The sequence below is a fragment of the Dendrobates tinctorius genome, unplaced genomic scaffold, assembly GCF_039654945.1.
Source record: "Dendrobates tinctorius isolate UK_male_01 unplaced genomic scaffold, ASM3965494v1 ptg000022l, whole genome shotgun sequence".
Classification (NCBI taxonomy): Eukaryota; Metazoa; Chordata; class Amphibia; order Anura; family Dendrobatidae; genus Dendrobates; species Dendrobates tinctorius.
Genome location: NW_027361690.1, coordinates 9,577,213 through 9,604,241, shown reverse-complemented (window position 1 = coordinate 9,604,241; position 27,029 = coordinate 9,577,213). Strand labels below are relative to the sequence as shown.

The 27,029-nt window shown below is 43.9% G+C and overlaps 1 protein-coding gene and 1 long non-coding RNA gene across 2 annotated transcripts in view; one reads left to right on the top strand and one right to left on the bottom strand.

The window, feature by feature from the left end:
* LYSMD2 (LysM domain containing 2) overlaps positions 1 to 25,927 on the bottom strand; it is a 30,570-nt gene extending 4,643 nt beyond the window's left edge. Inside the window, exons 1-2 of the mRNA XM_073568427.1 lie at positions 25,462 to 25,927; positions 9,737 to 10,080 (exon numbers count right to left, since the gene is read on the bottom strand). Of these exons, the coding sequence (XP_073424528.1) occupies positions 9,737 to 10,080; positions 25,462 to 25,893 (776 nt within the window). The 5' untranslated portion in view covers positions 25,894 to 25,927. The remainder of the gene's footprint in view (positions 1 to 9,736; positions 10,081 to 25,461) is intronic.
* Positions 25,599 to 26,533, top strand: LOC141084040 (uncharacterized). The gene is made up of 2 exons (XR_012230910.1): positions 25,599 to 25,735; positions 26,288 to 26,533. It is a non-coding gene; the product is annotated as an uncharacterized lncRNA (long non-coding RNA).
* The last annotated feature ends 496 nt before the right edge of the window (positions 26,534 to 27,029 follow it).

The following is a 27,029-nucleotide window of genomic DNA, read 5'->3' as shown; positions in this document are numbered from 1 at the left end:
ATGTCACCCTTTTTTTGGGCTATGAGCTGCCGGCATTGACATCAGGCGCTTATCTACAGCATTCTGTATAGAAAACTGATGACAGGTTCACTTTAAAGATTTGTTCACATTGAATATCCTCTACTCAATGGCTGATGGGCTGCCAGTTATCTATGGGGGAAGAGACATCTCAGCAATCAGATTCTAAGCAATCAATGGACTGTCCTTCTAATGCATGACACCTCAAGACTTGCCTGTCTACGAGAGAGCATCTCTTTATTGCAGCTTTATGACACTGGCTGAAAAATGGATGACCATAGAACGGAAATTAAATCAATATTTTGCCAGTTGCATTGGTACAGATTTTATACAGTACATATAATTTGCCGAGGAAAAAGAAAGCCAAGCATCCGATTCACAATAGTGAGAAATCAACAAAGGAGACATCAAGGCCTACTAGGCAGAGGAGAGTGCAGGACTGTAGGCAAAATGCCAAAAAACACTCAGCAAAACATGATGGAGGTTTTAAATAGGAAGCACTAAAAAGGAACTCACGGCAGGGTCCACTCCCGCCTTTCTTCTTTATTGTATGCACTCATCTGCCTCCTCTTACAAAGTGGTTCAATTAGACTTATCTGGACATCTGGTCCTCCAGCCTCTCAGCCAGTCCCTACATGACACATCCATACTGCAGATGACAATGAATGGCTGGAATACAAGTGGGTAAGTACGACACTGCTCACACAGTACAGAGGTAAATGGCTCCTGCTCACCTGGTGAGCATCTGGATGAACATAAGAGATCAGACGCTTATCAAATCACTTATGTGATATTAGACAAGATAGAATAAGTGTGCATCTACACAAGACAGGAAGAAATACAAGGTCTGTTTCAATTCCACCGAACCTCAAAGTATATGTCAGACTTGACACAAATGTGCCTTGGAGAGAACACAGCATGACGGGCATCTCTGCCGATGGCACAAGTGAGGAGCAGTCATCCTCCTGTCAGCTGTGTAATGAATGAATTAGCTAAATTACAGCCTATCACTTCTCTGAATGCCTCCACCTCCGATAATCGCTGACAGGCATTTATATAGGAATGATTATCAAGGCGACACAGCAAGGTAATCAGCACATGTGTCTGAAGACTTCTAGGTGTAGACGTGACAGTCACCATTTGTATCACACATTCAGCAACATACCATAGCGACAAAGCAGACACATCCTGCACTGTATTAGATGGCACTGGCCCGATCCCACAAATGTAGGGTAAGAGAACGGTCTTGCTACCTCATTCCCTAATCAAAGTTAAAGCTGCTTTTGGTGTCCATGCCAGTCTGATATACCATATTTTTCAGATTATAAGATGCAATTTTTCCCCTCCAAATTTGGGGGGAAAATGGGGGTGCGTCTTATAATGCATGAATATACCTTACCGGTACAGTTGCTGCAGGCTGGGATGAGGGGGTGACCGGCGATGCTGCGGGTGCCTGGGGGTGTTCGGCGCTGCGAGGGTGTCAGGCGGTGCTGCTGCAGTGTCTCCGGTGCTCTACCGTCATTTTGTGAGAGGCTCTGGCAGTTCCACGGTTTCCTGTGTGGTGGACTCCGGGAAAATGCCACCAGGGTTAGCGCATGCACAGATGGAGATCTCGGCACCAAGATCCCGGGAGATTACATCTCATCTCCCGAGATCTTGGTGCCGAGATCTCCATCTGCGCATGCGCCGCCCCCCCCCCACAGCTATTTTCCTGGAGTCCACCTCACAGGAAACCATGGAACTGCTGGGGCTCTGGCCTTTCACAAAATGTCAGCAGAGCCCCGGCAGCACCGGAGACACCGCAGCAGCACCAGAGACACCCGCAGCAGCACTGCCGAACACACCCGTAGCACCGCCGGGCACCCGCAGTATCGGACACCTGCAGCAGCACCAGAATGCACATGAAGTACTGTGTATAGTACACAAAATAAGCCCTCACATGGCCATTTTGACCGAAAAATAAAAAAGTTATGGCTCTGAGAAGGAGGGGAGCGAAAAACGAAAACCAAATAGCTCTGGTCATGAAGGGGTTAAAAAACAAGTGTTACTAGTTTACTTTTATCAATAAACAAAATGCAAAGTGAATGAACAAAATTCGAAATATAAATCAAATCAATATTTGGTGTGACCACCCTTTGCCTCTAAAACAGTATTTGAAATGCTCGGGCTAGGAGTGCTCTACATGGAAGCATTACAGGGGAAAAATGCCATATTTCTAACAAGGGAAACAAAGCCAAGCTACTCAAGCGTGAAATTATTGGAAATGAAGTGAAGAAAAATGGCAGTATCTGCTCTGGACCGAGGAGTCAGAACAATGCAGTCTGTTTGCCAAATGAGTGGGGCACGGTACAATAAGAATGTCTGCAGGCAACAGTGCAGGATTGTGCAAGTTCCTAGCAGGTCTGGGGCTGCATTTCAGCAAATACAGATGGGGACTTATGAAAGATGAATGTTGTCCTCAATGCTGACAAATACTTATTTCATCATGCAGTACCATCAGGAGGAGTCGCAAAGGCTCAGAATTTATTCTGCAAGACAACAGCCCCAAACATACAGCTAATGTCCTGAGGAACCATCGTCAGCATAAAGAAGAACATGGAGCCCTGGAATTGAAGATACGGCCCCACAGAGCCCTGATCTCAGCCACCGTCTGGGATTACTCGGAGACAGAAGGATGTGTGTAAGCCGACATCCACAGAAAATCCGTGGTTAGCTCTCCAAGAGGTTTGGACCAACCTGCAAGATTCCTTCAAACACTGTGTGCATGAGCACCTAGAAGATTTTGCCTTCAAAACAGAATCAAAAGGAGGTCACGCCAAATCATCATTTGATTGACATTTCTCTTTTGTTCATCCACTTTGCATTTTGTAAATTGATGAAAATAAATTAATACATCTACAGGGTGGGCCATTTATATGGATACACCTAAATTAAATGGGAATGGTTGGTGATATCAGCTTCCTGTTTGCTGCACATTAGTATATGGGAGGGGGGAACTTTTCAAGATGGGTGGTGACCATGGCGGCCATTTTGAAGTTGGCCATTTTGGATCGAACTTTATTTTTTCCAATGGGAAGAGGGTCATGTGACACATCAAACTTATTGAGAATGTCACAAGAAAAACAATGGTGTGCTTGGTTTTCACGTAACTTTATTCTTTCATGAGTTATTTGCAAGTTTATGACCAGTTATAAAATGTGTTCAAAGTGCTGCCCATTGTGTTGGAGCAATGCAACCCTCTTCTCCCACTCTTGACACACTGACAGCAACACCGCAGAGTGGGCCGGGCTCTACACTCATATATAATTTGTTATAACTAACCGTAGTCAGTTACTATGCCCGGGCTCTTCAGCTAGTTATAGAAATAAAAAGGTCAGCATGCCAGGCAGAAAACAAGCCCAAAAGTTACAGGTCTTAGAAAACATTTTTTTTTTTTTAATAAATTTCTCACCACTAAAAGGGAATATGTCAGCAAGTTCTTGCTATTTCATCTGAAAGCAACATAATATAGCACAAGTGAGCCAAATTCCAAGGATATGTCACTTATTGGGATGTGTTGTAGTTTCAATACAATCAGAAGATGATCAGCAGAGGACTAGGTCTCATGTGCAGGTCAGTCAGTCTAATCTGACCCCGCCCCCACCACTGATTGTCAGTTTGCTGACACAATGTACATAGGAAGCTGCCAATCAGGGGTGTGGGCGGGGTTATACACAACTTAGCATTCTGACCACTTCAACAGAGAAAACAGGGATTCTATCAAAGCTTCACCAAGCAGCCTACTAAGGGACACATCACTGGAATCAAACTCACTTGCAATATAATATGCAGCTCTCAGATGACATAGTAAAATTTGCTGATATATTGCCTTTAAATACATCTTTTTTTTTTTTTTAAAAAGTATTTTTCTTTGGTTGTAATCATTGTTACTTGGAGAATCATATTGCCAGGTCATTTTTACTACACAAAAGAATGCCATAAAATCAAAAATATATATGTATATTTACAATTCACATTTATTTTCGAGTGCATTGTTTGGTAAAATTAATGACATCATTCAAAACTACAGTTCGTTTGACAAAAAAAAAAAAAAAGCCCGTGTCTAGGGAAAATAAGAAGTTATAGCTCGGAATAAAAGGAGGGAAAAAAAAAGCAAAATAGACCTCATAAACAGAAAATTGCTCAGTCAGGAAAGGGTTGAGTGGTTTTAAGTGAGTCTGTCTATACTGCAAATCTTTTTTTAATAAACAATTGTAATGTTCTGCAATATTCTCTGTATGAGGTGTGTAGTTTGTCAGGTAGGAGAGCAGGATGACGAGACAAAGACGCCACCATCGCATTATTCACTTCTATGGCGGCAGATAAGTCTAAGCTTTGGGAAATGTGGGACAGGTCTGTAATAACATTAGCATATTAGCTGGTATGGGTATTAGAATATAAATGAACAATTTACAGTCAATTGTATCCAAAATTCCTTTTTTTTTCTTGGTCCATTAAAGAAGACATATGGTGACTCACAGGCATGAATTCATATATAAGTAATCTATGCTCTAATCACTTACATTATGCATACGTATGCTGGACACAAGGCACGAAGAGATCAGACATCACCTCAGGCATTAAACTCAAATATTAACTGTTCTCCTTTCTGGGGTGAATAATACACTAGCAATTGCTACCATCTATATCAGCAGAGCCACTGAAATCAATGATTGTCTGCAGTGAGGTCAATGTGACGTCACCGCTGCAGCCAAACATCGGAGACTGGGGCAGCAACAGAGACAGAATGACGGAACTGGGAAAAGTGAGTAAAGCACAGCTAGTTTGTTTCACAATGATCTGTACATTCAGGGAAACATTTTCTGAAAGGTGACAATGTCTTTAGTGTATGTGGACACACCAAAATATCTGCTGCAAATACTGATGTGTTGGAAGCAAAAACAGTGTGTAACATACACGCAGTTTTGCCATGCTTTTCTACTCGGCTTTGTGTGCATTTTTGAGGTGTATTCTTCTAAGTCATAAAAACGTGTGAAAAATGCGGCAAGGACACTGAAACAATTGACGGCTGGAGGTTTGAAGCAGTTTCATATCTGCAAGGAAAAAATAAGCAGCGAGTATGAAATTTCTGAAATCTCATTCACTTTGCTGGTACTGTAAAATGCTGCATTTGTAAGCAGAAGAAAAAAAACACGTGTGCACATACCCTTAATGAACTTGTAAAACAGTACTTCAGAAAACTCGTCCTACTTCATGAGTTACCCCAACTGTGATCACTTCCACGGCCAGGGAGAGCAATCTACTAGTCTTCCGTGTAATGTACTAATGCTGATTGCCCCAAACCAAGCACCTCTTAACTTTGGCTAATAGAAGACTTCAGTCTGAACTTCAACATGCGCTATTAACAAAAAAGCATACAATAAACTTGGTTTAAAGGCCTCCATATACAATATAGGCAGCCAAACTCACCAACAATCTAGTGTGTATGAGGGCCTCCTAAATCTCCCAGACAGATGATGTCTAGGGGAATGATAAGATCCCAAGTGTGGGAATTTTAACGGTCTACCCTTTTCATCAGTAGGAGATAAGCCTTCGCTAGAGTACACACACACACACAACAATAAGAAATACTAAATACCAGGGCTGTGGAGTCGGAGCTCATTTTGGTGGAGTCGGTATAAAATGGTCCGACTCCTAAAATATATCATAAATTGGGTACAGTAGTTCAATGCAGAATGTGCAGAATATTTTTTCATAGGAATTTGGGAAATTCCTGATCTAAGGCTACATTCACACACAGCATTTTTGCTGCGTTTTTTGAGGATACGTTTTTCAGCTGCAAAAGCAGATCAGCTTTTTAAAAAACCGCATCACCTGAAAGGTTTTTGAGCTCATAGATAATGTTTTCAATAGCAAAAGCAAATTAGAAATCTGGTTTATCCATTTATCCATATCTGTCTATCCATATCTTATCTGTACCAAAAAGAATGAAAGCCGGGTAGCACACAGACTAACACTTTTTTTTTAGCACCAGCCAGGTACACCTCATAGCTGCCCAAAAGGACACCCAGGACAGGCATTGCTCGTCTTCAGTAACACATCAACATCAATTGATAGTTGGAATAAATAGACTGCATTCACCACATCTTAAGGTGCAGGCTTTATTTTCAAGTGTAGGGGTGTGCAGTATAAGGTTCTGCAGCAGCTGAGGTGTGCAGTATGAGATTCTGCGGAACAGTATGAGGTTCTGCCCCCCCCAGTTATGATCCTGGCTAAAACCGTTTCTCATAGATATGGCGAACCCTCAGGTAACAATAAATGAAGGTCAATGGACACAGGTGGCTGAATTGAAGGAATTGCTTAATCACCTATTTACCGTTACTAAAAAATTACAAGCTGAGGATTTAACTCCTGGCATTTTCATAAGGGTGTGGAAGAACTTGCTATTTTGCCTGTCCCAAAGAGGAGATTTAATCGCAGATGGCATTTCTGCTTCAATGAAATGGAGAGAGACACAGCTATTGGAAAATAAAATTTTTCTGGCAGCTGTTTATGTGGACCCAAGTCATCGTATATTGCTTGATGATCAACAGCTTACTAAAGGAAAAGAAGCTCTGACTGAGGTAGCAGTTAGGATGAGTGGCCTACAGGAGGACTGCCAGGCGCAAGAGGACTTGGGTCCTGACAGTGCTACTGCTACCATATCTTCATCCTCATCAGATGAGTTTGACTTTGACAAGTATTTGGATGACATGGAGCAGGCAAAGCGTTGCTGCAAGGAAAAAGATTTCACTCCGTCTCCTATAGCAAGCAGATTGACCATATTTCAGCAAAATGTTTCACTTGCTCTCAAAGAAAAATTCAACCATTCATCAAAACTGACTGTGCGTGAGGCAATTCCTTTATACCCGGAAATTGTTAGAGATGTTGGCCATGTGGTTACGGCTTTGCCTCCAACCCAAGTTAGTGTAGAGAGGTTGTTCTCTGGCCATAAAATTATTAGGTCAGATTTTAGGTCATCTATGAAGGAGGATCTGAAGGAGGCAATTCTATTTCTTAGAACAAATTCATAGACTGCACAAATGTTATTTAGTATGTTTTTGTTGAAAACTGTTTTTTGCCACTTACATAGTTTATTACATAGTGATAGAGATTATATATATATATATATATATATATATATATATATATATATATATACACACACATACATACATACATACACTATAAAAAAATAATAATAAAGTAAAGTGCAATAGGCAAAGATTGGCAATGGAGACTGTACCTTTAAAGGTCCGCCGGTCCAAGAACAGCACAGCCCCGACGTGCGTTTCGGATACAGCGATCCATCAACGAAGGATCGCTGTATCCGAAACGCACGTCGGGGCTGTGCTGTACTTGGACCGGCGGACCTTAAAGGTACAGTCTCCATTGCCAATCCTTGCCTATTGCACTTTACTTTATTAGCGCTTTGGCTCTTTTTTGCATAAATATACTGCCATCTTCTATTTGGCCCCACTTTGCACCTTAGTATATAATGCGAGCGCCCTACATATATATGTGTTAGGTTTCTGTCCATCTTGTGTCTACCACTATGTCATTTTCTCTACATAACTGTTAGCTTTGCATAATAAATTTTTTCACCACTTTTTTGCACTATATATTTTGTACACACATTTGTGAGTCTAGTGTTGCATTATTTTTCACAAAGGATTTATTTATATTTATTTTTTACTTTCATTATAGTATGCAAAAAATTTTTTATTCACCATACACATTATGCCCATTGAATTTTGGCATTTTTTGTATGTTATTTCTTTTATTTAGTATATTTATACATTTTCTCGACACACATTTTTTTCTTTTAATATATATATATATATATATACACTCACTGGCCACTTTATTAGGTACACCATGCTAGTAAGGGGTTGGACCCCTTTTGCCTTCAGAACTGCCTCAATTCTTCGTGGCAGAGATTCAACAAGGTGCTGGAAGCATTCCTCAGAGATTTTGGACCATATTGACATGATGGCATCACACAGTTGGCGCAGATTTGTCGGCTGCACATCCCTGATGCGAATCTCCCGTTCCACCACATCCCAAAGATGCTCTATTGGATTGAGATCTGGTGACTGAGGAGGCCATTTGAGTACAGTAAACTCATTGTCATGTTCAAGAAACCAATCTGAGATGATTCGAGCTTTATGACATGGCGCATTATCCTGCTGAAAGTAGCCATCAGATGTTGGGTACATTGTGGTCATAAAGGGATGGACATGGTCAGCAACAATACTCAGGTAGGCTGTGGCGTTGCAACGATGCTCAATTGGTACCAAGGGGCCCAAAGAGTGCCCAGAAAAAATTCCCCACACCATGACACCACCACCACCAGCCTGAACCGTTGATACAAGGCAGGATGGATCCATGCTTTCATGTTGTTTACGCCAAATTCTGACCCTACCATCCGAATGTCGCAGCAGAAATCGAGACTCATCAGACCAGGCAACGTTTTTCCAATCTTCTACTGTCCAATTTCGATGAGCTTGTGCAAATTGTAGCCTCAGTTTCCTGTTCTTAGCTGAGAGGAGTGGTACCCAGTGTGGTCTTCTGCTGCTGTAGCCCATCTGCCTCAAAGTTCGACGCACTGTGCGTTCAGAGATGCTCTTCTGCCTACCTTGGTTGTAACGGGTGGCAATTTGAGTCACTGTTGCCTTTCTATCAGCTCGAACCAGTCTGCCCATTCTCCTCTGACCTCTGGCATCAACATGGCATTTCCGGCCACAGAACTGCCGCTCACTGGATTTTTTTTCTTTTTCGGACCATTCTCTGTAAACCCTAGAGATGGTTGTGCGTGAAAATCCCAGTAGATCAGCAGTTTCTGAAATTCTCAGACCAGCCCTTCTGGCACCAACAATCATGCCACGTTCAAAGGCACTCAAATCACCTTTCTTCCCCATACTGATGCTCGGTTTGAACTGCAGGAGATTGTCTTGACCATGTCTACATGCCTAAATGCACTGAGTTGCCGCCATGTGATTGGCTGATTAGAAATTAAGTCTTAACACACAGTTGGACAGGTGTACCTAATAAAGTGGCCAGTGAGTGTATATATTTTTTTTTTTTTTTTTTTTTTTTTTTTTTTTTAAGGTTGGCGTAGTGGATTCTATACATATTTTGATTTATGTTACACATGCTTTTAATATAGACCATTTACTATGTATTTTTATTTTGCATGTGTTTTTCATCTATATACCCTGTAAATGTTTGGTCCGCCGAGTTATTTGTATTCATCATTATCCATTCTGATTAATTATATAAATCCAAGTACCGGCACGTTCTGTTTTTTAGTACTATTGTATACCAATTATGTCTAATAAAGGTTGATTATTTTATTCTGTACATCTCTGATGGACTGCAGTGGCTACCAGTAATCTTGGCAACAAGTACTAGACTACTGAATTAGAAATCCCTTCTTTCTAATAAATAAATTGCAAAGTGCTTGTAAAAACAATGTTAGCCATTAATGAAGCTTAGACAATGCCGTTAGCTGTGCCCATACAGCTGAGACAGACCTCGGATGCAGCCATTGGAGAATTTAAGCTTGTATCTGCTCTCCCCTAATACATTAGGGGTCCAAGAAGGAGACCACTTGTATGATAAAAAGAAAATCCATACATATGTATATTATTTTTATAAGTGCCCTCATAATAATTACCTGAGGTATTCCTCTTCTTTCAGCCTTTTGGCTGCCTGTGTGGATCTCTTTATCTGCAAGTCCAATCTTTGAAGGAAGTCTTTGGCAGATAGCTCTTCATCTTGTGTAACCACAGGCCGGCCCGATACAGGAGAGGTGGGTGGAGAAGTGCGATTTGCCGGAGGTGACACCTCTTCTTCAACCAGCGCACCACTGTCCTCTGGACAGTCATTTTCTGGTGAGTCCAACAAGTTAAGTCCGTTAAATAGAGAAGGCTTCTCTAATATCACTGGGATATTTAGTGACTGCCTCAGGAAAATACAATCAGTAGAAAACAGTTTGTTTGCCCTTTTCACCTGTTCCATCTGAAAAATAATGGAGAAAACAGTGTGGAATTACCATTTATTGCAGAATAAATTGTAACTTTAACGTTTAGCAACAGGTTTTGCTTTTTTTTTTTTTCTTCGTTTTTTTAAAATATGTTGTAACTGCTGAAACTATTTGCAGTAGAGGTCTGCATAACGAGACCCCCACTGATCGCTCAGCCCCTGTATGAATGTGCCTTGTACAGGCTCATTAGAAGGTCTACCAGCCTGGACACTGGTCCGTGCCCGAACATCCCTTCCGGTGGCATTACACGATTGCCATGGCAAGCTACTGTTTCTCAGTCGTGCTATAGCTGGCAATTCAGGATATATGGCTTTTCAAGGTTTACATTTTTCTGTTTCAATAGGAATTCTGTGTGTAAAAATAACAAGATGGGCATAAGGCCACGTGCACACGTTGAGTATTGGGTGAGGTTTTTACCTCAGTATGTGGAACAATCCGGAAAAGTATAGTAGAAACACGTCACCACTTCTGGATTTATCACCCAATACTCAACATGCGCACGTGGCCTTAATTATCCACGTGGCTTTAGCATTTCTGCTCAGTGTTTGTTGAGATGACAGCCGCCATCACGACTACGGCACATACCTGCTGCAACCAATCACTGTGCTCTGCAGTCTGTGCCATCGCCTACACTGGCATCACCACGGAGCTCAGAGAATAACTTCAGCTGTAGTAACGTCACTGCTGCCATGTCAACTACGAAGTAATTAAACCAAGCTCTCTGACGCCCACACATCGCTTCTACTGAAGAAAATACTAATAATAAAGTGCATCTACGCATGGACATGAAATGCCCTATTTTTAGTCCATATAATGTAGCGTCTCACATCCATATTTCAATACACTCGTCTGTATGAGCGCTTATCCAAAAGAGTAAACAAGAAAAACAAAGCACTGGCTTTATCAGAGCTTGGAAACATACTTTTATTTTGCTTTGGAATATTTTTATTTCAAGATCTAATTGATTAAAATGTACAAAGGTACATAATATGACAAATAAAAAACCCTATCCCTGTGCTGAGAATCTTATAAATGTGCCCCTGCTATGTACTGCGCAATGGCAGTATCAGACCATGTCCCTGTATGGTCAGACCATACCACATCTCCTGGGCAGGGGAGGAACCAAAGAGCACAGGACAGCATGATCACAGCTGATGCTTTCTGTAAAAATACTTTTCCCTCCCTGTTTAAAAACACATTTTACATCACTGAAGGAATCAGCTGTGATCCCATGCCATCTTGCCTGTATACTCTCTTCTCCTTCCTCCCCTGGCCAGCATCTTTGCTACGTTTGGACAATGAACTGGAGCAGTTCTGCAGTGTCAGACACAGCCATTATACAGTACACAGCAGGGACACACACATTTAGAAGATTATCTCAGCACGGGGACATTTTATTTATTCCCATCCAATTGTGCAGCTTGTATTTACTCCAATATCTATTAATTAAAATTTAGTTTATTCATGGGAATGCCTCTTAAGTAAGTTATTTCAATTACGTAAGTAAATTCACAAAATCCTCAACACAATCACTGTATAAACGAGTGGGACAGGACAAAAATGATTGCTTGAAGCTGTACATTTGAATGTGACATCAGAATAAAAAGCAGACCTGAAAGAAGACCCATCACCAAATCCAAAGTGGACGGTTTCGCAGTTATCTTATTTCTGCCATTCCTGAGCATATTGTTTTGTTATTTTTTTAAATCTATCATATGGGCCTTTAGATTTGGTGCATTACTATCCTGTGAACCATGCCCCTTTAGCAAAGACTAACATGTAGCACTAAATAAAAAGGCCCATATCTCTGCAACCGTAAGGTGGATTTAAAAAACAAAATACATAGCAGAATACTAAAGGGAGCAAGTAACGATAATGTAAAGTATGACGTAAGATTACCCCGATTATCACATTGCAGAATCTTCTATTCACATACTGAACACTGCTATGTCAGTGGTGTGGGTTTGACCCCCCTTCCTTTCCCCTCTTGTTAGCCTGCCAGCAGCTTGTAACACTCTCACACACGCTGCAGATGTGACCCCCTCCACCCCTCAGCACACTCATTGTAATGTGAAACTCCAGTGTGAGCTCCTTCCCACCTCACAGCAGGGGGTCTCTGTCTCCAAAATGTGCTAAGCTACTGTCAGACAATAATGAGAATCTAATCATTTGGTCATAAAACACTGCGAGTTTATCATAAAAATATGAAAGTTACATCTCTGCGACGTGCGCCGACTAAGCTTCATAGCCCATGTTTTCACTGTTCCAGCGCCAACAGAGCCAGAGAAATGGATTTCTCCTGAACGGTGTGAAGTAACTAGTTTTAATTTGGTTTTGGAGGAATTCCAGCGACAAGCTGGAAAAGATGATACTATGTGCGTTTCTATACAAGGTACCCTCTGCGAGTTATGATTATTATAAGTTTTTTAGCCAGATAGTAACCAGGGCTGTGGAGTCGGAGTCGGAGTCATGGAGTCGGAGTCGGTGCTCATTTTGGTGGAGTCGGAATAAAATGGACTGACTCCTAAAATATATAATAAATTGGGTACAGTAATTCAATGCAGGATGTGCTGAATATTTTTTCATAGGAGTTTGGGAAAGTTATGAAATGTCCTATAAATGGCTGTTATATTCCTGATCTAAGGCTACATTCACACACAGCGTTTTTCCTGTGTTTTTTGAGGATACGTTTTTCAGCTGCAAAAGCTGATCATCTTTTTAAAAAACTGCATCACCTGAAAGGTTTTTGAGCTCATAGATAATGTTTTCAATAGCAAAAGCAGATTAGAAATCTGCTCTATCCATATCTGTCTATCCATATCATATCTGTACCAAAAAGAATGAAAACCGGGTAGTACACCAATATATATTCTGTTCTATCTAAATATCTTGATTATTGGATCATAAAAATGATTAAATGTCTGAGGTTCACATTGTACTACAATAAATTTTTCACTTAAATATAAGCAATGTGTGTGGGAGTCGGAGTCGTGGAGTCGGAGTTGGTGTAATGGAAATTGAGGAGTCGGAGTCGCAGGTTTGGCTTATCGACTCCACAGCCCTAATAGTAACTGTGAAAGCAGGGGGAGGACTGTCACAAGCCAGCCCCTTTAGTGATGTCACAAGCCCAAAGGTATAAGGTATTTTCCCCTCCCCCCCATTCACTCAAGTTTGGGATGCCGTGGCAATAGGATCTCAAATGCATGGTACCGTTTGGCTCCTCCTACCAGCCTGGTTTTGCCTAAGATGACCTAAGCATAATGTGTGTGTTCATTTTCTGTTTTCAGCCTCCTTTTTATTTGTAATCGTATTGTACATATTTTAATTGTCTCCCATTGTAAGCTTTTTTATATCTCTGTAAACACTGCCTACTTTTTGGAGCAAATATAAAATTTATTAGTTCTGTCTCCTTGCTCTGTGACGAATTCACGTGCCTATAAGCTAATTACGCTACTAATTTGGGTTTGCTTTCTACCACTTTATTAATTTTAAATATTAATAGAGAAAATCAGAAGCTGGTGGCAGCGAAGTGTGTTTTGGTTGGGTGGGCTAGCTGGCAGTGACAGAAGGGGTTTTATAAGCTGATTGTGTGGCTGCAACCAAAGCATTTATAATTCCCCTCGCTGCAGCATGCCTAATAGCCAATGCGCAACAAGTAGCTCAACCGGCGACTAATTATCCTAGGTGCAGTTCTCTAACTGACCTGAGGGTAAGGGGGGCACCGGAGAGCTGCGATTTCCACAGCGGAACTGGGAAGTGGGATATACATAAATACCAACAGCTTAGTGTGGCAGTGATGGGATAACTAAGATAAGCCCCCCTGCACATGTGATAGCCGTGTGCGGCCAAAGGTCACACCCCTAATCATGACAGAGGAGCAGAAATAAAATGAAAGCAAAAATATGATCACTCCAGACCTAGCGACAAGGTCCCTTTTAAGTGAACCTGTCAGCAGTTTTGGCCGATATAAGATACGGCCATCACCTTTCAGGGCTTATCTACAGCATTCTATAATGTTGTATATAAGCCCCCAACCAGACCTGGAAGAACTGAAAAATAACTCACCTGTGGGGCGGTCCGGTCCGAGGGATGTCTCAGGTCTTGGTCTAGCGCTTCCCATCTTCTTATGATCGCCGCCCTCCTGTTCGATTCTTGTGGCCGACGCGACCCTGCATCATCCATACGGGCTCCCCAGCACCGCGCTCCTGCGCAGGTGTACTTCTCTACACTGTTGAGAGCAGAGCAAAGTACTGCAGTGAGCCCCCTTTGACCTTTTCCGACACCTGCGCACTGCAGTACTTTGCTCTGCCCTCAACAGGACAGATAAGTATGTCTGTGCAGGAGCGTGATGCTGGGGAGCCTGCGTGGATGATGCAGCGACGCGTAATCCACAACAAGGAGGATGGCGGCAATCATAAGATTAGAGGCGCCGAACCAAGATTAGCGAGACCCATGGGTCCGACTGTCCCGCAGGTAAGTATAATAAAACTTATTTTTCAGTTCTTCAAGGTCGGGTTGGGGCTTATATACAATATTAAAGAATGCATTGTATAAGCCCTGAAAGGTGGTGGCCGCATGTTATATCCGTCAAAACTGCTGACAGGTTCCCTTTAAGAAAAGTCCACCCTTCCCATTTTTCAATTTAACAAATATTTACTAAATCCCAGTTAAATTACCTTTTTAATGTTTTAAAAATCAAAGCTCAAGCAATTTTTCATCAAATCGACTGGTTGCCAGCACTCACCACTAGGGGGAGCTTGCATACACTTTAGAAGGCCACTTAATGAATACCTTGCCAATCAATACCTTGTCCTGGACAATAGTACCAGTGACACATGGATCTCTGCCCGGTTCGGTGGCCCTAAATGGGTCTGTCTCAACTTTACTGCTTTGCGCCAGGAATTGGACGTTGGCACCATCTCTTTAGGCATGACAGTCACAACAGGTCAGAAATTAGTCTAGTTACACCTTTATGGACCATTTATTGGATGTTAGGAAAGGGTAGAGGGGCTTTATGTATGTCATTTAACTTTGTGGTACAAAAAAAAGTCCAACACCTGCAGCTGGAGAAGGGTGGGAGTGCTGACATGAGCTCTTGGGTTTCTTACTGCCTTGGATTTAACAGCATTTATTCCTCTAAGCACTTAATAGGACAAGATTTACAGCTTATTGTGGCTTTGAACTCCCTGTATGATGACAGGTAGGGGCATGCTGCTCTTTTTGTCTCGCACCGAAATGGAAAGTTATTTACTGCTGTCAACATGAAACCCGACAAATGCTCAGAAACGGAACGTTCTACACCTGGATGCACAATGGTAAGAACAGCAGGACTGAGGAGATTACACAATCAACACCTCCTGGAAAATACCTGACATGTCTGTGGGAAAAGCAAGTACAATCTTCAGCACTAATGGCCATATAGAGAATCCAAGAATACACAAGAAGTTCAAAAATAATACAGGTCACCATCAAAATGACAGCACTGAAAGCACAGCTCCGCCATAAGCAGCTGCACTACCAAGCAGTTGCATATATATTCTAATTTCAAGCCACTTTTCATTTTTAAAAGCGGTTTCTCCAACAACAGAAAGTGTAGCAAATTATATGTTTCAATCTACACTGCTCAAAAAAAATAAAGGGAACACTTAAACAATAGAATATAACTCCAAGTAAATCAAACGTCTGTAAAATCAAACTGTCCACTTAGGAAGCAACACTGATTGACAATCAATTTCACATGCTGTTGTGCAAATGGAATAGACAACAGATGAAAATTATTGGCAATTATCAAGACACCCTCAATAAAGGAGTGGTTCTGCAGGTGGGGACCACAGACCACATCTCAGTATCAATGCTTTCTGGCTGATGTTTTGGTCACTTGAATGTTGGTTGTGCTTTCACACTCGTGGAAGCATGAGACAGATTCTACAACCCACACAAGTGGCTCAGGTAGTGCAGCTCATCCAGGATGGCACATCAGTGCGAGCTGTGGCAAGAAGGTTTACTGTGTCTGTCACCGTAGTGTCCAGAGGCTGGAGGCACTACCAGGCGACAGGCCAGTACACAAGGAGACGTGGAGGGGGCTGTAGGAGGGCAACAACCCAGCAGCAGGACCTCAAAAGAAATGCAACCCCACACCATTACTGACCCACTGCCAAACCGCTCGTGCTGAAGGATGTTGCAGGCAGCAGATCGCTCTCCACGGCATCTCCAGACTCTCACATGTACTCAGTGTGAACCTGCTTTCATCTGTGAAGAGCACAGGGCGCCAGTGGCGAATTTGCCAATCCTGGTGTTCTGTGGCAAATGCCAAGCGTCCTGCACGGTGTTGGGCTGTGAGCACAACCCCCATCTGTGGACGTCAGGCCCTCAGACCATCCTCATGGGGTCTGTTTCTAACAGTTTGTGTAGACACATGCACATTTGTGGCCTGCTGGAGGTCATTTTGCAGGGCTCTGGCAGTACTCCTCTGTTCCTCCTTGCACAAAGGTGGAGGTAGTGGTCCTGCTGCTGGGTTGTTGACCTCCTACGGCCCCCTCCACGTCTCCTGGTGTACTGGCCTGTCTCCTGGTGTACTGGCCCGTCTCCTGGTGTACTGGCCCGTCTCCTGGTGTACTGGCCCGTCTCCTGGTAGCACCTCCAGCCTCTTGACACTACGCTGACAGACACAGCAAACCTTCTTGCCACAGCTCCCATTGATGTGCCATCCTGGATGAGCTGCACTACCTGAGCCGCTTGTGTGGGTTATAGAGTCCGTCTCATGCTACCACGAATGTGAAAGCACAACCAACATTCAAAAGTGACCAAAACATCAGCCAGAAAGCATTGGTACTGAGATGTGGTCTGTGGTCCCCACCTGCAGAACCACTCCTTTATTGAGTGTGTCTTGATAATTGCCAATAATTTCCATCTGTTGTCTATTCCATTTGCACAACAGCATGTAAATACTTATGTCCCAAAAAAATGAGAAAGGTATTCAAGGAGTGATACCTTTAATGGCTAACCAGAGAAATTATATTTGCAAGCTTGCTAATATAATTTCTCTGGTTAGCCATTAAAGTTATCACTCCTTGAATACCTCTCTCATTTTTTTGGGACATAAGTATTTACATCGATTTTTCTGGCTAACACGGTACCACAATATTATTATGTATTGTACACAACAGCATGTGAAATTGATTGTCAATCAGTGTTGCTTGCTAAGTGGACAGTTTGATGTAACAGAAGTTTGATTTACTTGGAGTTATACTCTGTTGTTTAAGTGTTCCCTTTATTTTTTTGAGCAGTGTAGTTTTTTAGGGGGATGCCTAAAAAAAGCAGGACACTGAAGAAACAGAGACCATACGTAAACCTAAGTGACTTTGTCTCGTTATAGTGAATGGTTCTGTTGGGGGTTCCTTTTGGATTGTTTCTTTTGGAGATCCAGACAGAAAACACAATGCAAGTTCTGTGTAGAGCACAGGATAAATGTGAACTTAAAATGATCAAAAAATATTAGGTAGCCCAAAATGATTAAATAGAACTTAAAAGTTAATTCCATAAACAAGCCCCCACTCAGGTCTGTCATCTTTAAGGAGTTTCCATTTTTCTGGTAGCAGAAAGGCAATGGAAAAGACACATTGCACCCCCCCCCCCCCCAAAAAAAAAAAAAACCCATTCTCCCAAAGCCAAATGGTCAGTCCTCCTTTCTGAGCCCCACAGCATGCCCAGACATGAGTTAATTTCTCTTCTCCATAGCAGAGCTATTAGCTTGTAAAGTTTAGGTAATTATTTACTTCACTGCACTCAAACAAGCAACACTCTCATTCAAATCTGCCCTCACCTTTACATCCCTTGTATCTTTCTTTATCCCACAACCCCAAACAGCTGTTCAGTACTTTTAACTCTCTCCTCCGCCTACCACTGCCCCCTCCATCTTCCCTAATCTCTGCTGAGGACTTTGGTCTATCTTCTTTTTGAAGTGTGTGGCAAACAGGCAAGTCTTTATTGTTCAACTACCACAACCCCTTTGTATACCAGACGAATGCCCAAACCCCATAATCTCCTTATCCAACATCACTGAAGGGGAGCTTGCTCATCTTCTCTCCAAACCACACCTCACCACTTGTGCACTCGACTCCATACCATCCCACCTCCTCCCCAACCTCACCACCACTCTTATCCCATCCCTAACCCACCTCTTCAACCTATCACTAACTTCTGGTACCTTCCCTTCTGCTTTCAAACATGCCACAATCACACCTATCGTTAACAAGCCAACCCTCGACCCAAGCGCTATGTCCAGCTATCACTGCTCCCATTCGCTTCCAAACTCCTGGAACAGCACGTCCATGCTGAACTTTCCTCCCACCTAACTTGCTCTTTGACAATCTACAATCTGGTTTCCGTCCCCATCGTTCCACTGACAGTCCTGACCAATAACCTACTTACAGCCAAAGCTAACGGACTATACTCCTCCTCCTAGACCTGTCCTCTGCTTTCAACACAGTTTAACACTGCCTCCTACTACAGATCCTCTCCTCCTTTGGCATCAAAGACCTCGCCCTATCCTGGCTTTCCTCATACCTTTCCAACCGCACATTCAGAGTCTCCCACTCTAACTCCTCATCCCACCCTCTCTCTGTTGGAGTCCCCCAAGGCTCTGTTCTAGGACCCCTACTCTTCTCAATCTATACACTTGGCCTAGGGCAACTCATAAAATCCCATGGATTCCAGTACCACCTTTATGAGGAAGATACTCAGATCTACCTCTCTGGCCCAGACGTCACCTCTCTGCTGTCCAGAATCCCGGAATGTCTATCAGCCATATCCTCCTTCTCCTCTCGCTTCCTCAAACTCAATGTGGACAAATCTGAACTGATAATCTTTCCCCCATCTCACAAATCTTCCTTACCTGACCTAACAATTGACATCACGCTTTCCCCCGTACCAGAGGTCCGCTGCCTCGGAGTAACCCTTGACGCTGCCCTGTCCTTCAAACCGCACATCCAAGCTCTCTCCACCTCCTGTCGCCTCCAGCTCAAAAATATTTCCAGAATCCGTCCCTTCCTCAACCCTCAATCTACTAAAATGCTTGTGCATGCCCTCATCATCTCCCGTCTAGACTACTGCAACATCCTTTTCTGTGACCTCCCTGCTAACACCCTCGCACCTCCCCAGTCCATCCTTAACTCTGCTGCCAGACTAATCTCTCTCCTCGCTACTCCTTCGCTTCTCCCCTCTGCAAATCTCTTCATTGGCTCCCATTCCCTCAGCATATCCAATTCAAATTACTAATATTGACCTACAAGGCTATCTAAAATCTGTCTCCTCCATATATCTCTGAACTAATCTCCCGATATCTTCCCTCACGTAATCTCCGGTCCTCCCAAGACCTCCTTCTCTCCACACTTATTTGTTTCTCACCCAACCGCCTCCAAAACTTCTCCCAAATATCCCTCGTCCTCTGGAATTCTTTGCCCCCACATGTCCGACTATCAACCACACTCGGATCCTTCAGACGGAACCTGAAAACCCATCTCTTCAGGAAAGCTTACAGCGTGCAATGATCCCCACTGCCCCCCACCACTACTGGAGCTATTGCCTCACCATCACTGGAGCTGCTGCAACCCCCCCCCCCCCCCCAACCTACTGTCTCCTTCCCCACCATCCCATAGAATGTAAGCCCAAAAGGGCAGGGTCCTCTCTCCCCTCTATATCAGTCTGTGATTGTTAGTTTGTTTACTGTAAGTGATACCTGTAATTTGTATGTAACCCCTTCTCTGTAATTTGTATGTAACCCCTTCTCATGTACAGCACCATGGAACCAATGGTGCTTCATAAATAAAAAATATTTACGTTATAGTTCAATTAGGTGTTACCAGATTTCTTCTTTTGGGGGCGTGTACCTCTTCCCCTGCATGACGGTGACCAATCATAAGCAGGCAGCATCATGAATGGGCGCGCGATGGACCGGGGGGCAGGTGAATATCGCCAGTGCGGGGGTCCTGAGCCAGCGGTGACATCGGCACCTGGTCCCCAGCGACGGAGAGGCGAGTATGTCATTTTTTTTTTTATTTGCAGCAGGAGCAGCATATGGGGGCCTAATCTATGGAACATCTTATGGGGCCATTACCTTTATGGAGCATAATATGGGGCATATTATTCTATGGCGCATCTTATGGGGCCATTATTAACCTTTGTGCAGCGTTATATGGGGTGTATTTTGTATGGAGTATTTTATGGGGCCATCATGAACTGTATGAAGCATTATATGGGGCTTCTGATTCAATATGGATATTCAAAAACATTTAACCTACTGATGTCTCAATTAATTTTACTTTTATTGGTATCTATTTTTATTTTTGAAATTTACCAGTAGCTGCTGCATTTCCCACCCTAGGCTTATACGCAAGTCAATAAGTTTTCCCCAGGTTTTTGTGGCAAAATTAGGGGGGGGTCAGCTTATACACGAGTATATACGGTATATAAATTTATTTGCATTTTGCAGTGATTAATAAGTATTTGATCCCTCTGGCAAACAATACTTAATACTTGGTGGCAAAACAAACCCTTGTTGGCAAGCACAGCAGTCAGACGTTTTTTGTAGTTGATGGTGAGGTTTGTGCACGTCAGGAGGAATTTTGGTCCACTCCTCTTTGTGCATCATATCTAAAACATTAAAATTTTGAGGCTGTCGCTTGGCAACTTGGAGCTTCAACTCCCTCCATAAGTTTTCTATGGGATTGAGGTCTGGAGACTGGCTACACCACTCCATGACCTTAATGTGCTTCTTTTAGAGATGCTCCTTTGTTGCCTTGGCTGTATGGAACCCATTTTTAAAGTCCTGGTGGAAGGAAGGAGGTTGTCATTCAGGGTTTTACGGTACATGGCTCCATCCATTCTCCCATTGATGCGGTGAAGTAGTCCTGTTCCCTTAGCAGAGAAACACCAAAACAATGCTTCCACCTCCATGCTTGACAGTGGGGACGGTGTTCTTTCGGTCACAGGCAGCATTTCTCTTCCTCCAATTAATAAAAAATAACCTTGACATGTTTGGTGTCTATGAACTCATAATGACCTGGAGAATCATAATGGCAGGTCAGTTTTAGCATTTAATGAACATGGTATTTAAAAAAAAAAAAAAAAAGTTATGGCACTGGGAAGAAGGAGAGCAAAAAATGAAAATACCTCTGGTCATGAAGTGGTTAACAATAGATGTAAAACATTTCACCTACTGGTCCTAATAAGAAAAAAAATTGGATGTGCTTGTCCTGGTCTATAGTTCGATCAGCTAATGCTTGCTTCACAATGGTGCTATTAATTTGACTATTCTGTATTATAGGTACTCTGCCAATGTTTTTGCTACCTAATTACCTAATCTGAGAGAGGCATAATGTAGGGAGAGAGACCCTGGTTCCAGCAGTTGTGACAGTTTTTAGACGCAGCCGAGCTCAAAAAGAAAACCCTGTCCACATATGGCTCTGCATTTATAGTGTCTATTGACAGTGAGCTGCTTATCACAGGAGAAGGCAGAGTCAGTCTAGCAGTCCAGCAATAATATGCTGGTGATAAAGCCTTCAGTGTAAAGCCCCCGTCACACATAGCAATCTCACCAGCGAAATCGCTTCTGAGTCACAAGTTTTGTGACACAACAGCGATCTCACCAGCGAAATCGCTGCATGTGACACCTATGAGCGACTGACCCCCCCGCCAGTTATCGCTGATCGTTGTTGGAAAGCCCTGGACATTTTTTTGATCGCTGGTCTCCCGCTGGCCAGCACGCATCGCTGCGTGTGACAGGCGGGAGACCAGTGATCAGCGTGCTGGTAACTAAGGTAAACGCAGGGTTTCTAAGCAGCGCTCCGTGCTTAGAAACCCTCTGTGTACCTTAGTTACCAGCGCGCTGATGCAGGGAGCTGGTAACCAAGGTACACATTGGGTTTCTAAGTGACGCGCGCTGCTTAGAAACCCGATGTATACCTTAGTTACCAGCTCCCTGCATCAGGCGCTGGTAACTAAAGTACACAGCGACGCCGCGTGCTCGGCGTCGCTGGTGCTGATCGCTGGTGAAGCTGTCTGTGTGTCAGCTCACCAGCGATCATGTAGCGACTCACCAGCGATCCTGACAAGTTGATATCGTTGTCGGGATCGCTGGTGAGTCGCTATGTGTGACGGGACCCTAAGGAAACAACAACCTGATGTGTTACACATTGCCGAATTTAGTGTCTTAACCGCTAGATTATGCTGTCCTCGGATTACATAGCAAAAACCTGCTGATGTCTACAAATTGCCCAATGAATCAGTGTTTTGAAATTCGGTGCAACTCACATGAAATCATCATTTTCAGCCGTTCTTCACCCTGTGTAACCAAGACTAGCATTGCCAAGAACAATGGCAGCTTATGTACACTGAGCAACCTATAGATTATTCAGTGGGAAACATTTACTTTATTCTTACACAGCATCGTCTGTATTGTGCCGCCGATCGGTCTGTGTGAACAAACTCGTACGGCCACGAGTAGGCTATATAAGCGCATTTTCTAATCCCACACGTAATAAATGGCTATGGGTGAGACTATGCAATTCAGACGCGTCTCCACTGCAGATAAATGACACGCTGCGACTTTTACACCCACACAACGTGTGAGTCTACACAGCGTCTGATAGAAGCACAGTGAACATGAGATTTCTAGAAATCCCATCCATGGTGCTTGGAACCTAGAAAGCAGCGTTGTGGATGCAGCGAAGGTGAGCTGCATCCAAAACGCTACTATTCCGGATAATGGGCACATACCCTTAGGAAAAGAAAAAGGTAATTCAGTCCAGGAAGGATTGCGCCACATCAAAAAGATAATCTGTGTGACCAGCCAGTACAAACAATATCGAGTAGAAACAAATGACACGGCAAACACCACTCCATCTGGAACGACACATGACGAATAGCTTCACACAAACAACCACATAATAATAGAACTGTTAGGCTATGTGCACACGCTGCGGATTGGTCTGCAGATTTTTTATCTGCGGAACCGCAGGTAAAATGACCTGCGGATTGGCCTGCGGTTTATCACCTCTACAATGGAGGAGATGGTAAACCGCAGCAGAATCCGCAGAAAAGAAGTCACATGTCATTTATTTCTGAGGATTCAAAACCGCAGCTTTTGTATCCATGTACATAGCAGAATAACAGTGTTCCCATTTGCTGACCACACACAGGGCAGCCATGGCCTCCCTGATTCTACCCTATGGATATGTGCACAGTCTTTTTGCCGAGTTTCTGGAGTAGAAAAACCAAGGTTTTTGAGTTTCTAAGTAGGATTTGGAGTTTTGAGTTTGACTTTCTGGAAAAAAAAAAAAATCTAAAGGGTGGGCTTGGTGTATTAAACCTTTCACACCAGGATTTTAGCATAGAAGTTTTTAAGAGTTGCAAAATGTTGGCGCATCTTGGAGAGGTGCCTAAATTTTGCCATTTTCACGGTGACAGGGGTGTAACAGGTTGTGATTCCACAGCCCATCTGATGCATGAGGAGCTGCGATGTTCTGCATGTCTCACTCCGGTCCCTGACTGGAGTAAGATTTTTGGTGTAGCGAAAGGAGGCACACGCCACTAGACTGATGCTCCAGATATATTAACAGGCGTGCGCCACTTCAAGACTCAGGAGCGTATGACCCCACCACATCACCTCATCAAGAATGGTGTGAACGCTGGGATAGAAGAATCTGATCCTCAGTGTGCCCATATCCTGCCACCCTCCAAGCAAAATGGTATCACCGCAGAGATGAATGACAGAAAAACAAGTCACTTGGATCACCTGAAAAACACAAAAGAACAGAGCGAGGAGCCGGGTTATCAGAGAAGGGAGGAGATGTCGGTGCCATCTCACGTTTCACACTCTCCAGAACGTAAACCATCCCCCGCCAGCTGGGAGAGGGTGAGGGGATTTGCAGCGCCGGGTTTTTTTCCATTTGAATGAGTGAAAAAAAGCTGCAAAAAACACTGAAGGGATGGACATGCTAAAACAAAAAAAAAAAAAAACCCAGCAGGACAGAGGAAAAAAAGCTGAATTTGCATTTGAGAAGATGCATTGATTTTGCTGGTGATAAATGCTGCATATTTTACACGCCGAATATCTTGCAACTATATCACACGTGTGGACAAACACTAAAGCTGTGGCCCCATGAAAATAAACCTTGTCCACACGCCGTTTATTAGGAAGAAAATGCCAAATACTACAAACAGCTCTGCTGAATGCCGTAAAGTGGTGCAAATTATGGCAGAAATGGGGCCCGGTTCAGGTAGAAGGAGGCGGTAAGTTTAAGATGCGACTAAGTCACCAAAAGGTCCAAACTCCCTAACGAAGCGACGCAGCTGGGCCTTCATTAACACCGGGTACTAAACGCCAATCTTGGCGAATCGGACCCATACTCTCCATCCAGCTCTACAAAGAGCGGGAGAAACGGCCGGGTCCAGAATAAGTAGCACAGACCCCCGACACGCTGCCCGCGGCTCAGGAGCCTGACGACGTTGTGTTCCCTATACAATCCGCTTCCTACTCCAGAGCTTCAGAAAGGTGGCCGTCCATGGTGGTGGAAGGGAGATCAGCTGCCATGTGGGACCACCCTCGCTCTGCTGAATACAAGGCCCGCACGGCCGAGTGTGCACGTGGATGGGGCTCGAAGAAAAAAAACCACGTACAGTATACATTCTCATGCCCAAGCTCTCATGATCCAGTGCCATTTCACAAGAGGGCGAGAATTATTGCCTCGACAGATACCAGTCTGTAGACCCCAGCATAAGCCTGCAGCTGCTGCCGCAGATCTACACCCCGGACTGAGAGAAATATTCGGAATTTATAATAGACCAGAAATCCCTCACTCAGCAGGTGAGTAAGACTGGCCCACCCAGAGGGCACCCGTGTCCTGTTATTTTACCACTTGGTGGGGGACGCTCGGGAATCATCCTTCACAAAAAAAAGGTCGTTACATAGAAGTGTGCCGTACTTCGTGTAAACCGGACACGTGAATAACGGGCACAAGGCCTTGGGCTGCGGTCACACCAGCACCGTCTGGTCAAAAAGACCCCCACATGATGGACCCCACTGTCTTATAATGGGGGGGCACGCAACATCCGCCTTCTTGTCACAGTAATGACAGCAGCGCCTAATGGACGCCATGACCGGTCAGAGGGGTCATCTCCTAGGTACAACCACAGAGACGGGGACTTCCACTGTGAGAGACCCATGATGTGTGGCAGGCAGGTCTGTGGATTATATACAGGGGTGTATACACACACGGCCTCCACACTCCATGCCCTGTGCCATCACGGCCTCCCCTGCAGACAGCACCGGTGGTGGGCTCCCACACTCCCCTGCTTACCGTCACCCCGTACTTGAGAGCGATGCCCTGCAGGGTGTCCCCGGGGCTGACCGGGTGCTCTATGTACCGCTCGGCCCAGGGCGCCGTCACGCTGGCCGTGCTCCCGTACGAGCGTGTTTTGGTCCGGGCCAGGCTCAGAGACAGTTCGGCTTCAGATTCGCACTCCGAGCTGGGAAACATGGTGTATCCGAGCCGGCTCCCGGCATCCCTGTGCGGCTGTAGCACCGGGGACAGTCCCGCCATCTTCTGCTGAGGAATACACGCTCCGGTAGCGGTAAGAGCACAGCATGTACTGGAGCCTCCACCGCCTGCATCACCGGCAGCCGCCAGCAGGGGGCGCGCCTCTGATCCAGCACAGGGAGGAGCGGCCGTGTTATCCCGGGCGCTCCGGTGTGGAGCACGTGTCCGGGAAGTCTCCGCCCCTGGCGGCATCTCCAGGCTGCACGGTCGGTGTGCACTGCGGTCATGCTGCGACCTCCATGACACATTAGTATCATTTACTGTTATTATCAGTATTATTATTCTATTTTGTACTATTATTTATTGTACACTTGCTGTATAGGAGGTGGCTTCTGGGATTTAGCCTCCACTTATTACAGAACACCTCCTAAGGCTGTGTTCACACACAGCGGTTTTTCCCGCGGATTTGGCAAAAAATCAGCGGGAAAAACGTGGAAAAGAAGCTTCCCAGTCACTTCTATGCATTTTGCACTTTTTGTGCACATTGATGCGGTTTTTACCGCAAAAAAACGACGCATTGCGACGTGCGTCGCACGACGCTAGTGTGAAAGTAGCCTTACATTGGTCATTTTCTATGTTATGACAGGACAGAATCCGAGACATGGTGACACAAAAGTGAATATTCGGCCTTCAGTGTCAGCCCCTGGTTGTCAGACCGGCCCCTTCCACCACAGCTGGGTATCCTGCTTTGCCTGATCCGCAGGACTTCTATTGTGCAGCATAAAACCTCCCACCCGTCCAGGTCCATCATTTTTAAGTAGAAAGTTGCTTCTAAAACACACTTTACTTTTTTCTTTGTTGTTGCATTCAAGAATAAATGTTATTGACATTATCCTGTTTTCTTGCAAAATTCTGGACATACTAAACTCTAAGCCTTTGTTCACATTCACTAACATGAAATGAGCTGTGATATTTTGCTTCTCTGTGTGATATGCTCTTTGTGTGACTGACATTCAGCAATCACATACAGTATATTTACTATAGATGTCCAAAGGAAACCCCAATCTGCTCTGGAATATTTGCCTGGGAGACACCTTGCTGATGCAGTATAACTACCTTGTTTCTTATTGCTGTGTTCATTATTGCCATGGCATATGACCTGACATATGAATCTGTTTGGTTGTTCCTCACCTTTATAGCAGAGTTTGCCTGTTCCTCTCCCAGTTTTAGATCTGTTACACAGCTGTTTCTGTTAATGACTGTGTTACTATCTACATATGAAAATGATGATCATTGTCATTGCTATAATTGGTTACTCCTACACCTGACCACAGTCCTACAAAATCCCTGAATTTCTGCAACTGTACCTAGAAGAATTGAGACTGCTT